Source organism: Elephantulus edwardii, unplaced genomic scaffold (assembly GCF_000299155.1).
Source record: "Elephantulus edwardii isolate Elephantulus edwardi_28Jun2011 unplaced genomic scaffold, EleEdw1.0 scaffold00143, whole genome shotgun sequence".
Lineage (NCBI taxonomy): Eukaryota > Metazoa > Chordata > Mammalia > Macroscelidea > Macroscelididae > Elephantulus > Elephantulus edwardii.
This window is the reverse complement of record NW_006399893.1, coordinates 8613699-8628869: the sequence shown is the minus strand read 5'-3', so window position 1 is coordinate 8628869 and position 15171 is coordinate 8613699. Positions and strand designations below refer to the sequence as shown.

General features: G+C 43.6%; 1 protein-coding gene across 1 annotated transcript in view; it reads right to left on the bottom strand.

Moving 5' to 3' along the window:
* Positions 1–12178, bottom strand: part of MGAT5 (mannosyl (alpha-1,6-)-glycoprotein beta-1,6-N-acetyl-glucosaminyltransferase) — a 361502-nt gene extending 349324 nt beyond the window's left edge. Inside the window, exon 1 of the mRNA XM_006894455.1 lies at positions 11794–12178. Coding sequence (XP_006894517.1) covers positions 11794–12034 — 241 coding nt within the window. The 5' untranslated portion in view covers positions 12035–12178. The remainder of the gene's footprint in view (positions 1–11793) is intronic.
* Positions 12179–15171: the final 2993 nt, after the last annotated feature.

Genomic DNA, 15171 nt, shown 5'->3' with positions numbered 1-15171 from the left:
AGCAGCTGGTGGATTCAAACTATATTCCTTTGGGATTGTAGCACTTACAATAGGCCACCAGAGCTCCCTAACATACATATGTGTACACAAACACACGCACACAGCAGCGCGCGCGCGCACACACACACAGCAGCAGCAGCAGCATGCGCGCCCGCACACATACACAGAGCAGCACGCGCGCGCACGCGCGCGCGCACACACACACACACACACACACACAGCAGGGCGCGCGCGCACACACACACACACAAAGCAGCACGCATGCGTGCACACACACACACACACAAACACACACACAAATCTCAACAACGAATAATAATCTAATAAAAAATAAGCAAAGGATTTGTATAGACATTTCACCAAAAAGAGCATACAAATGGTCACCAAATACATGGACTACTCACCATCTTTAGCAATCACAGAGATGCAAATCAAAACCAAAATGGGCTGTCATTTTGCCAACCCAAGGGCAGGTAGATCAAATCCCTAGCTGTTCTACGGGAGACAGATGGGCAATCTCTTCCCCTCCTGCGTGATTTACAGCCTTTGAAAAAAACCCACTAGAGGGTCACCTATGAGTCAGTTCCCACTGATGAGAAAGAGAAGTTGTGTTTGTTCCATGATGCATAACAAACATCAGGCTTCTAACTGATCCTCAGGAGGAAGATGGGCAGGTTGCTCTCGTAAAGGTTTATATAGAAGGAGGAGTGGCATCCACTTCCGTAATAGCTTGCCTTCGGAAACCCTATGAACCTGGAGAGAGGATGAAAGGCACCCAAGCGTCGAGGACTCTCCTTCTTAGGGTCACTATTAGTAGTAGCCTGTGACTCGACAGCACTTAACAACAACAACAACAAAGGTTTATAGCCTCAGAAACCAGACAGAAGATGGTGATAAGCTGGAACTGACTCAATGTCAATGAGTCCAAAGATACAATTAAAACAAACCAAGACGAGAAAAAAAAAAAAAATAACAATTGTTAGTTGCGGTTATGTGCTGTTGAGTCAACTACGAATCATAGCAACTCTGTGAATAATGGATCTGAATCTTGCCCAGACAATGCCATCCTCACCAGAGCTCACCAATTGCTCACACTGTGTCGATCTGTCTTACTGAGGGTTCTCCACTCTTTATCGGACTCTCCACCTTTCCAAGTTTGATGTCTTCTTCCAGCAGAAAAAAGGCAGAGGAAACACTGGCCTCTCCTTCCAACATGACCACAGTATTAGAGTCAAAGTTTCACTACCCTTGCCTCTAAGGAACAACCTGGTTGTGCTTCTTCCATGCCAGACACTGCTGGTCCACCAAGCCAACACACTCTGCATTTTTAGTTTGTTTGTTTGTTTAACTATGTTTTTGGTAATAAGCAACAATATGGATCTTTTCCAGAGAGTTGGACAGGTAGCTGTCTTCTATGTTAGCTGGAATAAATGTTTGAGCCCGTCCACAGCTGTACCTATGTGATGAAACACCTCATTGGTATTATAGCCTAGAACTTTATTTTTCCAACTGAAACGTCTTCCCATAAGTACTATTTGTTATTGATCACATGCTACCCCCTGAAATGGTTCAGTAAAAACATTTTTTTTTTTAACTTAAGGAAAAACAAACAAAAAATCTCTGTTGAATAAATAGTCTTCCAAACATCCTGGAAAATTTACAGCCAGGAGAGGATAAAATAAATAAATGTGACCTTCTAAGAATTAAATCCCTATGCACATCCAAAGCCTTCTCCAACGGGGTGAAAAGGGAAGCCACAGACCGGGAAAAAATATTTGGTAATGACATGTCAGATAAGGGACTTATATCTAGAATTTATAAAATACTCGAGCACCATAACAAGATAAAAGTAAATAACTCAATTGAAAAATGGGCACAGAATATGAAAAGCCACTTCACCAAAGTAGACATTCAGATGGCCAACAAGCACATGAAAAAATGTTCAAAATCCCTACCTCTAAGAGAGATGCAAATCAAAACAACTACAAGATATCATCCCAACCCAGTAAGAATAGCAAAATTTAACAGAACAGCAAACATCAAATGCTGGCGAGGTGGTGGAGAAATTGGAACCCTTATTCACTGTTGGTGGGAATGTAAAATGGTGCAACCACTATGGAAGGCTATATGGCACTGTCTCAAGAAGCTGGAAATATAAATATCATTTGACCCAGCAATTCCACACTGGGAATATACCCTAAAGAAACCATAACTGCCACCCAAGCAGATATATGTACACCCACGTTTATTGTGGCTTTGTTTGCAATAGCAAAGAGCTGGAAACAACCCAAGTGCCTATCAACAAACGTATGGATAGAAAAGCTCTGGTAATTCAAACAATGGAATACTATGCAGCATTGAAAAACCAGGAACTCATGAAATATTATGCAAAATGGATGACCCTGGAGGACATAATAATGAGTGAAATATCTCAGTCACAAAAGGGCAAATATGACATAGGGCCACTGTTGTAAAAAGGGACTGGCATCCAGGTTGAGGGAAGACAGAAAAGGGGGGGAGGAATGATGTATACTGCATTGAAAGAGATGAGGGAGAGAACTGTTTAAAAGGGATATATGAATGGGTATTCTTGTCATTACAGAAGTCCAGACTGAAGGCTGCATAGTGGAGTGGACTCTGGGAGGAGGAACTGCATAACAATGAAAGAGTTTTTCTTTTTCTTTTCAAGGAGAAGAGTGAATTGGGGGAAAAGGGTGGATAGGGAGAAAAGTGCAACAATGAATGACTGGAAACCTTAAGTCTCTGTAAACTTTCATTAAAATTAATTTTTTTAAAAAAAGAAAAAATCTATGTTGAGTATTAAGGTCTTCTAAGAATGATTTACAATGTTAAGAAGCTGTACTGCAATCCCAAAGGCATGGTGATTTGAATCCACCACAAGGGAAAGATGAGTAATCTCCTCCCGTGTGACCTACTGAAAACCCATTGGAAGGTCAGCTAAGGTGAGGTTTAGACTCGATGGCAAAAAACTCGCAAGGGATCAACATAACAAGAACACACTAAAGGCTAAAAAGGAAACCTAGGCAGCCGGGAATTTATGTTCGTGGAAAAGGGGAGCTACTCAGAAAAAGTGGATGAGAATGTTTGCACTATGAAGAATGTCATCAATGCCACTCATTGGTACATGTAGAAACTGTTCCACTGGTGTATATTTTGCTGTGGCTATAGTCAACGACAATAAATTTCTTATTCATGCTTGTACAAACAGAAACAAAAAGAAAAAGTACAGCATAGAATTCTGTAACATTTATAAAGGCAGTCTATAATTACATTCAACCTAAGATTTTTTTTCCTTTCATTTGACTGTGGAATAAACTGCATGTAAAGATTATCATCTGAAGTGTAGAACTAGATTATTGTCTGAAGTGTTAGCTAGGTCTGCAAAGGAAGGCAGCTTCTACCTTTCCAGAACAACTCCTGACAAACATGCCGATGTAATGGGAGGAGCCTGCCATCAGCTTTTCAGCAGAATCTTAAACAGTATTATGGTCTTGGACAGAGCATCACCAACCAAACTGAATCACCTCAAGTCAAGAGGCTCTGGTGGCAGTCTAGGGAGTTGTGCTGCTAATCAAAGGCCACACCTCTCCAGAGGTTCAAATCCACCAGCAGCTCCTGAAGAGAAAGATAAGCAATCTCCTCCCATGAGATTTACAGCCTCAGAAATACAATGCAGGGTTGCAGGGTCAGTTCCAAAGGGATGTCAACGAAAGAGAGAACCTAAAAGCAGCACCCCATCCACTGCCACTGACCAACAAGCTTCCCATGTGCACCACCACTTCCTTAAGGAAGCAGAAAGAACTTCCTGGGCAGTGGGCAGACTGTCCAGCAAGCCTATCACTTCCTTAAGGAAGCAAGGAGAACTTAACAGGCAGCGAGCAGTAGATCTAAGGCTAACTAACACCAGCACCAGGCAGGAGCATGAAGGTCTTACTCTCATGCACAGGAACATCCCCATCCCCTCCTCTCCTACCCTCTACCCATCACTCTGTGATCCGCAGCCTACAAGGCCTGTATCATCTGGCCACATCTGGCCTCCCCTCTTCCACTGCTCTGTGCACACCTGTTCCAGCTGCTGGACCTAGCACACACTGTGCCTTCTGTCTGACATGCCCTGCCCAGATCCCTATTCTCAGATGGCTTCTTGGAGTAACATTCGTGCAAACATTTGGCACTTTCTCAAAAGGCCTTCTTTAACCTCCCAATCTACCACAGCTCATCAGGAACTGGGAGGGCTGACTTTCTGTGTCAACTTGGCTAGCCTACAGTACCCAGCTGTTGGGTCAAACACTGATGTAGATGTGTTTTTTAATGTAGGATTTTGTATATGTGATTAACACAATCAGATGACGTTAAGAAAAGACTACCCTTCATAATGTGAGCGGACCTTGTCCAATCAGTTGAAAGAACTTTGCCTCAGTACTGTAACAGATACACTACTGTAGCTTCTAGCCTGCTGTCCTACTTACAAATCCCAGATTCAAGACTGTTATATCAACTCCTGCTAGAATTTCCAGCTGGCTGGACTGCCCTACAATTGCAAATTTGCCAACCCACAGAGAAATCACTTTAACCAATGACAATATATAATACATACATGCTTTGTTGTTAAGTACCACTGAACTGCTTACGACTCCTAACAATCCCTTGTACAGAAAAAGGAAACACTACTAGCCCCATGCTAACCTCAAAACCCCAATGTGTCGAAGCCCACTGGCACAGCCACTGTATGAGTCTGCCTTGGGGAGGGCCTTCCTTTTTTCCACTCTCTACATCACCAAGCATGGTGTCTATTTTCTCATCGATGTTCTCTTTCTCTCTCTCACACACACACACTGCTTCTGTTTCTCTGAAGAACCATGATGAAACACAAGAAGCTATTATCATATATTATCATATAAAATATCCTGTGTCACTTCACGTCCTGGAATTTATTACTGATGCTTTCTGTTTACTTATGTTTTTCTACTCTTCAAAGAGAACATGCATGTGATCAGGAAACGTGTCTGTGTTTTGCAAACAGTATCTCCAAAGCCTGGACATGACTTACCAAAAAACAGCCAGTGATATGTACAGGCCCAGAGTGCCAGATCTGAAGGGTCAGAGCCAGCTAAGTGATCAGCCCAGGACCCAGAAGTTCAGAGGAGGAAGGCAGGTCAAGAACACAGAGGTTAAGGCAGAAACTGGACAGTCCTCAGACAGGGTCCTGGGCGGTGAGAGCTGGCAGAGAGGCTGGGAGCCATGACCCGCAGTCCTACTCAAGAGTGCCTCCAAGCACAGCTCCCCAGGGCCAAAGGAATGAGCAGACATGACAAGAAGAGTTAAGCAAATTTGAATCACAAAGACAAAGTCTCACCTGCCTCATGTTTCCTTTTCTATTAATGAAAGAATGCAAATAGACGCTGACCTGTTAGATAAGACATGATCAACAGAAATCAGAATTTGGGTCAGGCCATAAGAGACAGAATTTGATTCACCCCAGAAACAAGAATGGCATTGACTGGAGTGAGTGACACCACTGGCTGACGCACGTTGTCAAGGACAAGCAGGGCCTAATAAGTTGGCCTGGATGCCACGGGTGAGGGAGAGCCGAGGCTGCAGCTCCACAGCTGGGCAGAGGGACAGGCACCACCCTACTGCTCCTGAGATGACAGAGGGAAACACAGAAGTCCCTCACCTCACCAAAATGAATGCTGTGACTGTTCTGCATGGGAGGTACCAAAGATGCTCCAGGACCTAAGGCTTAATTATCAAATTCCAAAGAAACTCAGAAATATCTTTTCAAGCCACCAAAATAAGGACGGTGGCGGCCAGGTGCAGGGGTGTCACATGCTGTCTGCAAGTTCTATGACATTTGAGCATGTGTCAAACAGCCAACAAGGACAGCATGAAGCCCCTGGCACCCAGCATCTCAGCCGAGCTCCACGGCCCCAGATGAAAGCATTGCCCATGCCTATTTTAAAACAGTCTGTGCTTCTGGGCCCACGTTGCACGATCAGGGGGTGGTACAGCCAGTTCCCTGGCTCCGAAGGTCATGCCAGCCACTACAACTCTGACTGCCCTGCAGAAGCAGCTTTCCAGAGGACAAAGAAATACTCCTTGGAAAGATGGTGACTTGAACAAGCCAAAGAGAAGGACAATGAAGCTGGTTTACTGATAATACAGTCAGTGCTGGGTCAAGAGCATCTGAGGCAGGGCAAATCACACTTCTTCCTTAATGTTCACCAGCCCTTACCTGGAAAGATGTGAACCAACCCCTATAAGAAATAGTCTTCATCACAATCAACATAAATCCCTGTAGGACAAGGAAGAACCTTCCACATGGTTTCCAAGGCTTCAAATTCTTAAGAAAGTAGACTTACTTATCCTTCTCCCAAGCAGCAGCTAGGGTGCTCACTGTCATCCCAGAGATTAGCAGGCAAGCATTTTAACCACTTTGCCACATACAAGTGTCCTGACTTACCCACAAATTCCCCTTAAAGACAAAATAACAACTGCATGTAAAACCTTCGCAATGTCACTATATCACAGGAAGAAAAGCCAATCAAAGGGTAAATGGTTGAAGCGTAAATAATTAAAGTTTTGTGATCTCTTTTGTAACCACTAAACTCTGGAATTACAACACAGAAGGAGCCATAGACAGTGCGTGGACAAATGGGTATGGCTGTGTCCCAATAAAACTTTATTTAAAAGGCAAGCAGAAGGCCAAAAAAATGGACCGCACCAGAGATTCCTGTATCCAGCTCTAAGATCTCTAGCTCAGGAGTCTAATAAATCAGTAATAATCTAAAATCAGGCCCTGTAATTCTTTAAGCCCCTGCCACACCAATGGAAGATCCTGGAAGCCTCTGATTATACTAGTATGAGGTAAAACCAAAGCAGACTCTGTACCTATTAAATTAATTCACCCAGAGCAAAAGCAGATCTCAGAACATGCAGCAGTTCTTCACTCTTCCAGAGCAGACATCTGAGTAGTGGCCTGTCTATAGGTTATATTCTGGCAGAAAAACAGACTGCAAAGTGAATCTCCTTCCCCACACAGCCAGTGAAATCACAGAACCGCTGGTAGACTTTGCATTTGCATCTCTTCCTAACACAAGCTGCCAACACTGCCTGCAAGGTCACATGTGTAAAGAGAATGGGGACGGAGTTGGGGATGACACATGTTATCAGAGTTGGCTCTCTAGCTTTCCAGGAATGTGCCTAGACTATGCCAACCCCTGGTCCAACCCTCTAGTTTCAACCAAAAAAGCTGGTGCGCAACCTGGGAACCAGGGAGAAGCCTGGGCTATCCAATTCTGATTAACAAAAACGTAACTTCCACTAGAGGATGATGTTAGATTATGTTTGTTCCTTCTACTCTCAGGGCAGTATTTTCAACGCAAGGAGTGTGGGACAACTTTGAGTATCTGGCAATGTCTTGAGACACTTTTTGATTATCATAGGTTGGCAGATGATACTACTAATATCTAATGTATGAAAACCAATTATGCAGTCAGGCATCTTAAAATGCACAGGACAGCCTCATTAACAAATAATTCACTGGTCTAACCCCTGATCTTGCCACATGATCACCATAAATACCTCAAAAGCACTTATGTGCAGTGCACTAGAATTCCAGAAACTCCCTCTAAAGACCTCTTTCACTGAGTAAGTTGATTCTAGAGTAGAGAAATGTGGCAGTATAAGTTAGACCTGCTCGTGGAGAATTTTCACTTTGTTTTGAGGAAAAGAACTACTTTGTCAAAATTCATCTGTAAAGAAAGGAAGCTGGCATAAATATTTTTGAAAGTTCTTTGAGCTCCAAAGCCCTGATTCTAAATATATAAACCAAACCTATACTGTCCAGTCAATTTCAACCCACAGTGACCCTAGAGGATGATCCTATTGAGTTTTCAAAGCTGTAAATCTTGATGGAAGCTAACTACTGCCAGCAGACCAGCTTGTGGGTGAAAACCACCCTGCCTTTGGTGAGCGGCTGAGTGTTATAATGACTGTGCTGCCAAGATTCCTTCTAGATATAGGAGGTGGTAAAAATGATAAGGGACTGCTCTAATAGCTTCTAGTAACTTTTTAAAGTATCTCTGGAAGCTGAAAGCTTAGAACAACTTATTTACTTTCCTTTGGAAAGTAAAAGGCCACCTGACTATGAGATTTTGTACAGTATAAATGAAAAGTCAAAATAACTATTTATTTTCGTTTTATATAATTAATGATCTATATTATAGATCATACACGAGTATGCCTATATGTATAATATATATATACCTATATGTATAATATGCTGCTGCTGTTGTTGATTGCCTTCAAGTCGAGCATGACAACCCGTATATGTATAATATATAAAGATAAAATTTCTATATGTATGATTTAAATATTTTTAAATATTATATATTAAAAGAAGGGTGACCCAACAGAATGTGGAAACTAAAGAACAATATCATTAATTTCACATGCAAGCAAGATTCTACTGAAGATTATCCAAAAACGACTGGAACAGCACATCAGCAGAGAACTGCCAGAAGTCCAGACTGGGTTTAGAAGCGGTCGTGGTACTAGGGATATTGTAGGTGATGTTGGATGGATCTTAGGTGAAAGCAGGGAATACCAGAAGAATGTCTATCAGTATTTCATTGATTATGCAAAGGTGTTTGACTGTGTGGATCATAACAAACTGTGGCTGACTCAAAAGAATGGGAATCCAGAACACTTGATCGTGCTAATGCGAAACCTATACTTGGACCAAGAGGCAGTCGTCAGAACAGAGCAAGGAAACACTGCATGGTTCAAAATTGGGTAGGGCGTATGCCAGGGATGTGTCCTGTCTCCATATCTTTTCAACTTGTATGCAGAATAGATTATCTGGGAGGCTGGGCTCGGCTCTATGAGGAGAAATATGGGGGTCAAGACTGGTGGAAGATCTATCAACAATCTGCGACATGCAGATGACACAACCCTTCTTGATGAAACTGAGGAAGACCTAAAGTGCTTGCTGCAGAGGGTCAAGGACTGCAGCCTCCAATATGGATTGAGGCTCAATGTCAAGAAGACAAAGATTCTCACTACTGGGCCAACTGACAGCATCAGGATGGATAGGGAAGAGATTGAGATTGTTCACAACTTCAGTTTGCTTGGCTCCACAGTCAACACTCTTGGCACCAGTAGCCAGGAAATTAAAAGGAGTATTGCCATGGGAAAGTAATCTGTTAGGGACCTCTCTAAAGTACTGAAGAGTAATGGTGTCTCTCTGGAGACTAAGGTGCGTCTGATACAGGCCATGGTCTTCGCAATCACTTCCTAAGCATCAGAGAGTTGGACAACGACTCAGGATAGAAGGAGAATTGATGCCTTTGAGCTAGGGTACTGGAGAAGAGTATTGAGGGTACCATGGACTGCTAGGAAAACAAACAGATTCATCCTGGAAAGGGTTAAACTGGGTGGCTCCTTGGAGGCAAGGATTCTGAGGCTCCGTCTAACATACTTTGGACATGTTGTAAGGAGGGAGTGGTCCTTGGAGAGGGACATCATGCTTGGGAGGGTGGAGGGACAGCGCAGGAGGGGAAGGCCCTCTATGAGGTGGATTGATTCAGTGACTGGAGTAATCGGGATGGGTGTATCAGAGATGGTGTGATTGGCACAGGACAGAGCAGAATTTAGGGCTATTGTACATAGGGTTGCTATGAGTCGCAAGAAACTCAACGGCACATAACAACAACAATATGTTTCTCTATTATATAATTAATTTTATACATTATAAAGTTGTTTGTTGTTATGTGCTGTCGAGTCTCCTGAGACTCATAGTGACCCTATGTATCTAATTCTACATATATGTAGAAGGTGGACTGATTCAGTGACTGGGGTAATCGGGATGGGAGTGTCAGAGACAGTGCGTGCGACTGGCACAGTACAGAGCAGAGTTCAGGGCTGTTGTACATAGAGTCGCTATAAGTTGTAAGCGACTCGACGGCAAATAACAACAACAACATTGTTAATTTTATATAAATGAAAAGTCAAAATCTAAATCTATAAACATACCATATCTACTTCCTTCCTACAGAACATATGTGGGACTGAGTTAAATAGGAAAGAAATTATTACAGAATTAGTCTCTTTTTCTCCCAAATGGGAACCTAAAAGGTGAAACTTTAAAACAGTGTTTTAATTGTAATATCACTGATATCAACAAGGATTGCAATTTGCATTTTGTTTTCTTTCTGTTGGGTGTGTAGCTACCCTCTGGAGATGTTAGAGAAGATCTAATTTAAAATGCATCTTCTGAAAAACCACTGAGTTGTTTTCAAAATGGGCTTTCAAAATGTACTTTCTTTTTTCCCTCCATTCCATCAGATCAAAAAATTCTCTCAGAAATTTCTCTCAGAAATATTAAAGTCAATGCCTAGGGAGTGTCATATCTTGAATGAACAGAATAAAAGCATAAAGTGAAATAATGCAAATAATAGGCATTCAAAAAGAAAAAATAGCCATTCCATCAATTTGTTTAGAAAATAAAAACTATATGTAAAATTGAGTATGTTTCATATGTTTGCAATCACATTTTCCAGGATTATCATTTGAACTCTTCACCCTTTATGAACCCTTCTTGGACTGGCTCACAATGAGTAACATCAATCTTTTTTCCATCTCAGTAGATCCTATTCTTATTTTTCTTTTATATTCTGCATCTCAAACCCTAAGACCACTGAAATCAAGGGTGGATGTTGAGTGGTAAGAACAGGCCTTTCCACCCTGGACAATCAGCATCTCCAGGATAAGTGGAGTGCTGGCTTATGTAAGCAGGGTACAACTCAAATTCCATTTGCAAATAACGTTCTATAAATATTTATGTACATATACTTTCAATATGTGTATGAGTCGAAACCAACTTGCTGCAGTGGGTGTGTACACACAATATCAGAGAGACATGCACTGAAATGTCAAGGACTGTTATTTCATAAAGAGAGATTTATATGTCATTTTGTTTTCTTTGTCTTTCTTGGGGGCTGGGGAAGGAGTGAAGGTCCTATAATTTCAAAAATTTTATATTATTAACTGAGATAAAAGGTTTCTTTGTTTGTTTGGTTTTTTACTATACTAGTTTATTTACAAAATTTGAATTCATTGTTTTTCAGACCAAAGGGGACAAAAATGTTCTACTCAGCTGTGGGTCAGTTCCCACTTGAAGGTACACACAACAGCAACATTTCAAAATGAGATTTTGAGACATTGAATATAAAAAGCAATGAGTGGAGACAAACAGGGAAATCGGAGGCACTAGGAAGAAGCAAGGGTAGGAAAGCTTCAGGAAACAGAGGTCAAAGCTCCTCTCCCCACACAGAGTATGCTCAGGGCTCAAGCTTGGCTCTGAGTTCCTGGGACTCCTTGAAAAGTTCCTCTCTGCCTCTCCCAACCTCACCCCCACCAGGACTAATTAAATTTTGTTTAGAGAAAGATAACAAGAATAGTTTTCTACATTCCCTGAACACACTCCCAGATGAGGCTCTGCAGCCCAGAAATGTGATAAAGAGCTTGTTGCAAATGAATACAATTCAAACAACACTCTTTGTACTAACCCACTGTTCTCGTAGTTAGGTGTGTGTAAGGATAGTAGATTAACTTTCCAGAAATGTGCCTCTGTGTGCAAGTCACTGAAGTACAATCATGAAAGCAGTAGCCAGGTCTATGGCACCTATGGTCTATGACAGAACCAAGCCCGGGGAGTTGCAGGGTTCTGTTAGGTAAAAGAGGCATGCCCTCCCAGAGCACAGAGCTTACCGTAAGCAGTCATGACACCGGCGTAGGGCCCATCCACCACGTTCCTGTTTTCATCTGCAAGCGCCTTGATGTATCTTTTGCTGAGGTCCAAAATCTGTTCACATAGCATGGAGCTGCTTTCAGGCTGTGTTCGCTGCTGGATGGTAAAATGCAGGAGCATCATACCCCAAATGAAGCCAAAAGTCACCAGGAAAAACCCCAGCTTCTGAGAAGACAACTTCCATGGAGTAAAGAGAGCCATTGCTCTCCAGCAACGTCACTGGCCCTCGGCAGTTAAAGAGCAGCAGGTGGACAAAGGTCCATGGTGCAAGCTCCACGCCTGGTCCGTCCCTCTCACTTGGGCCCCTGCATCGGCTGATGTCCTTTCCTCAGTTCCATTCTGCTGTGAAGAAGGAGGAAAATTAGCAATGTGGTCATGGGGGAGAAAACGGCACAATAAACAAGAAAGCCATGTTTGTGGTTTAACTCTAAAATGTGCACTTCCCTTTTCTTGACCTTAGCTGATCTAGTATTTTACATAATGATACAGGATCTGTAAGCTGAGTGAGGAAATCCGGCCGGATGGCGAGAAGCTATGCAAAAAAAGGGAATACAAGTGTCTGACTGTGTTCACAGGTGTGACAGAGCAGCCTCCTTCGTCTGGAGCCAGCTGAGGAGTCTAGGTAGAGAACCTACTGTATGTCAGCAAAAGTGGAGCGAGGAGTTGGATGCCATCAGGCATACTGCGTGTGCAACCTAAGCTCACAAAGTCACTCTGTGATTCCAACAAGGTCAGGCACAGGTACCCTGAAAGGGAGCAGGAGAGTGACTTCCTCTTATGGGTCAGTAGCTGAAGAAGGGGGAAGAGCCTTGAACTGTTCACACAGGGAAGGCTCGCTCTCAGGGATCCAGTGGTCTAGGCACCCTCAGACTGACAAGCCAAAGGCACCCCACCCAGGGGACAGAGCGCTTGCAATCACTCAGAGTGAGGAGAATGAGGATGTGATTTCAGCTCACTAACTTTGGATCAATCCTCAGGAAGGACCAGAATACTGCTAGAAAGGGTTATCATTGGAAAGTAAAGGGTTAGCAAACGACAGACCTTCTCTATGAGTTGGGGTGGCCTAATAGTCATAGCAAGGGACCAAGCACACCAACAGCCCAGAAGGTGGCGTACACGCAGCTGTCCTGCACCTTGAGGGAAGGAGCCCAGTGAGCAGGGCCACCAGCGGGCTCAAGCGGCACACCTGCTCACTGCATCACAGGCATCTCGCAGAACGTGGCAGTGGGCTTCCCTGCGGTTCTCACTTTCACTTCCACTCTGGGCAAAATGACAACTTGGGTGACACAGTGTCATAACTTAGGTGGCCTGGTCCTCTCTGGGGACAGACTTGACCAAGGTCTTAAATCTTCGCTCCCAACAAGTGGAGACTCAGCATGGAGTAGAAATGAGTTACAGGACTAGAAATAGTCTCCCCTGTAGGACAGCCCTGAGCCCCCAAGCAAGCTACCTTATAAGTGGCATCACCTCTAAGTATGAGAAGAGAGCAGAGCAAGGCTCTCCACAGGGGACTGACCCACCTGCATCTCAGAGTATGCACATATTCCAGGTCAAAGGAGTCTTCCCTCCCCCAGCAGCCAAGGAGGAAATAAAAGCACTGCTTAGCAATTAGCTTCTGAGACTGTTGACCTCACTCACCTGACTGTGCTTCACTTATCAGTAGACTCATGAGTAGTTGATAGTATTACAACTAGTAATGTTATGTACCATAGAATTGGAATTTGAACCTCATGCCTTTGGGCTGGCAGCACAACTCCTTACCACTAAGCCACCAGGGCTCTTTGTTGTTATGTGCCTTCGAGTCGCTTGTGACTCATAGTGATCCTATGTACAAGAGCCTAAAAGCCATATCCTGTGCCAACCTCGTTGTCTCAAACACACTCATCCCAACACTCCACTCACTGAATCAATCCATCTTATTGAGGGTCTTCCTCTCCTGCACCATCCCTCCACTCTCACAAACATGATGTCCCTCTCCAAGGACCAGTCCCTCCTTGCAACATGCCCAAAGTTGATCAGACGAAGCTTCAGAATCCTCGGTTTCCAGGTGAGAGCAGTGGTGATACAGTGAGAGAATTCTCTCATCCTCCAGGCAGGAAACCTGGATTTGACTCCAGGCCAGCACATTTCATGCATCTGCCACTGAAGGTTACAATGTTGGGCAAGTTTCAAGGAGACTTACAGACCAAGGATGACCAGGAAGAAAGGGCTTATAATCGACTTCCAAAATTCGGTCAGTGACAATTATGGGTAACAACAGTTTGATCCACAGCTGATCACAGGGCTGGCCTGAGGCTGGGCAGCTTTCATTCCATTGTACTTAATGAGGTCATCATGAGTCACATGCCAGCCCCACCACAGAAATAACAATAACATGTTGCAAGCATTGTTGTAAAAGCATTTGTCATAGCTCACTGGATCCTTATCATTCCTATCAAGATAAGAGTCCCATATGGGAAAGAATTATTTTCATTATTATTACCTCTGACTTACAAAGGAGAATACAAAGGCAGTGAGATGAGCCAGCTCATATGTGAACCCAGGGACCTTGATCCTCAATCTTCTCCTCACCAGCCTGTAAATCCATGGCCAAAAAGGAGTCCTTCCTGTCTAAGGTGTTGTGAAAAGGTAGTTTAAAAAAATAGGAAGAGAGTTGCTTTAAGATCCACAAAGCTTAAACCATTTACTAACTGGTACTTTGTAGAAAAACTTCTGCCAAGCCCTGAATTCTAGGTCACTAGTTCTCCAAGTGTGGTTCCTCACCCAGCAGCAGTTCCTTACCCAAAACACTTGTTAGAAAAGCCCAGTGCTGAGGAACACACACATTGTACCACAATACAACCAAATGCGATTTGTCCCCAACAGCCTCTAGAACAGGGGCTCTTCGGCCTACACCTTCCACACACCCTCTCATCACTACACCCTTGTGCATCTTCTGCAGGGTCACCCCTCCACCCACCCAGCAGGTGTGCCTACATCCCCACTCACCCCACCTTTTCGGACCTTTACTATGCCCTCCTCCTGGTGTAAAGTCCAAGAACACTCATGTCCATCCTGGCTTTTTTATGAGTTTCTTATATGTGACTTCTCTATCAGGGCACTTCACTCCCGCTCAGAGAAGAGACTGACCAGAGGACAAAACAAGGAACTCCTGACAAGAGCAACCGGCCGTCTGAGACACTACAGCCCTGCACGGAGAGAACTTCTAAGTACAGACCCCGGAAAGGCAACCTTCTGTCCTTCCTCCATCTGTCCTACAAGTACATACTGAGCACTTGCTGACCTGAAGTAACTAGACACCGCCCCATCCCTCAAGGAGCCTGCACTTAGAAAGCCAC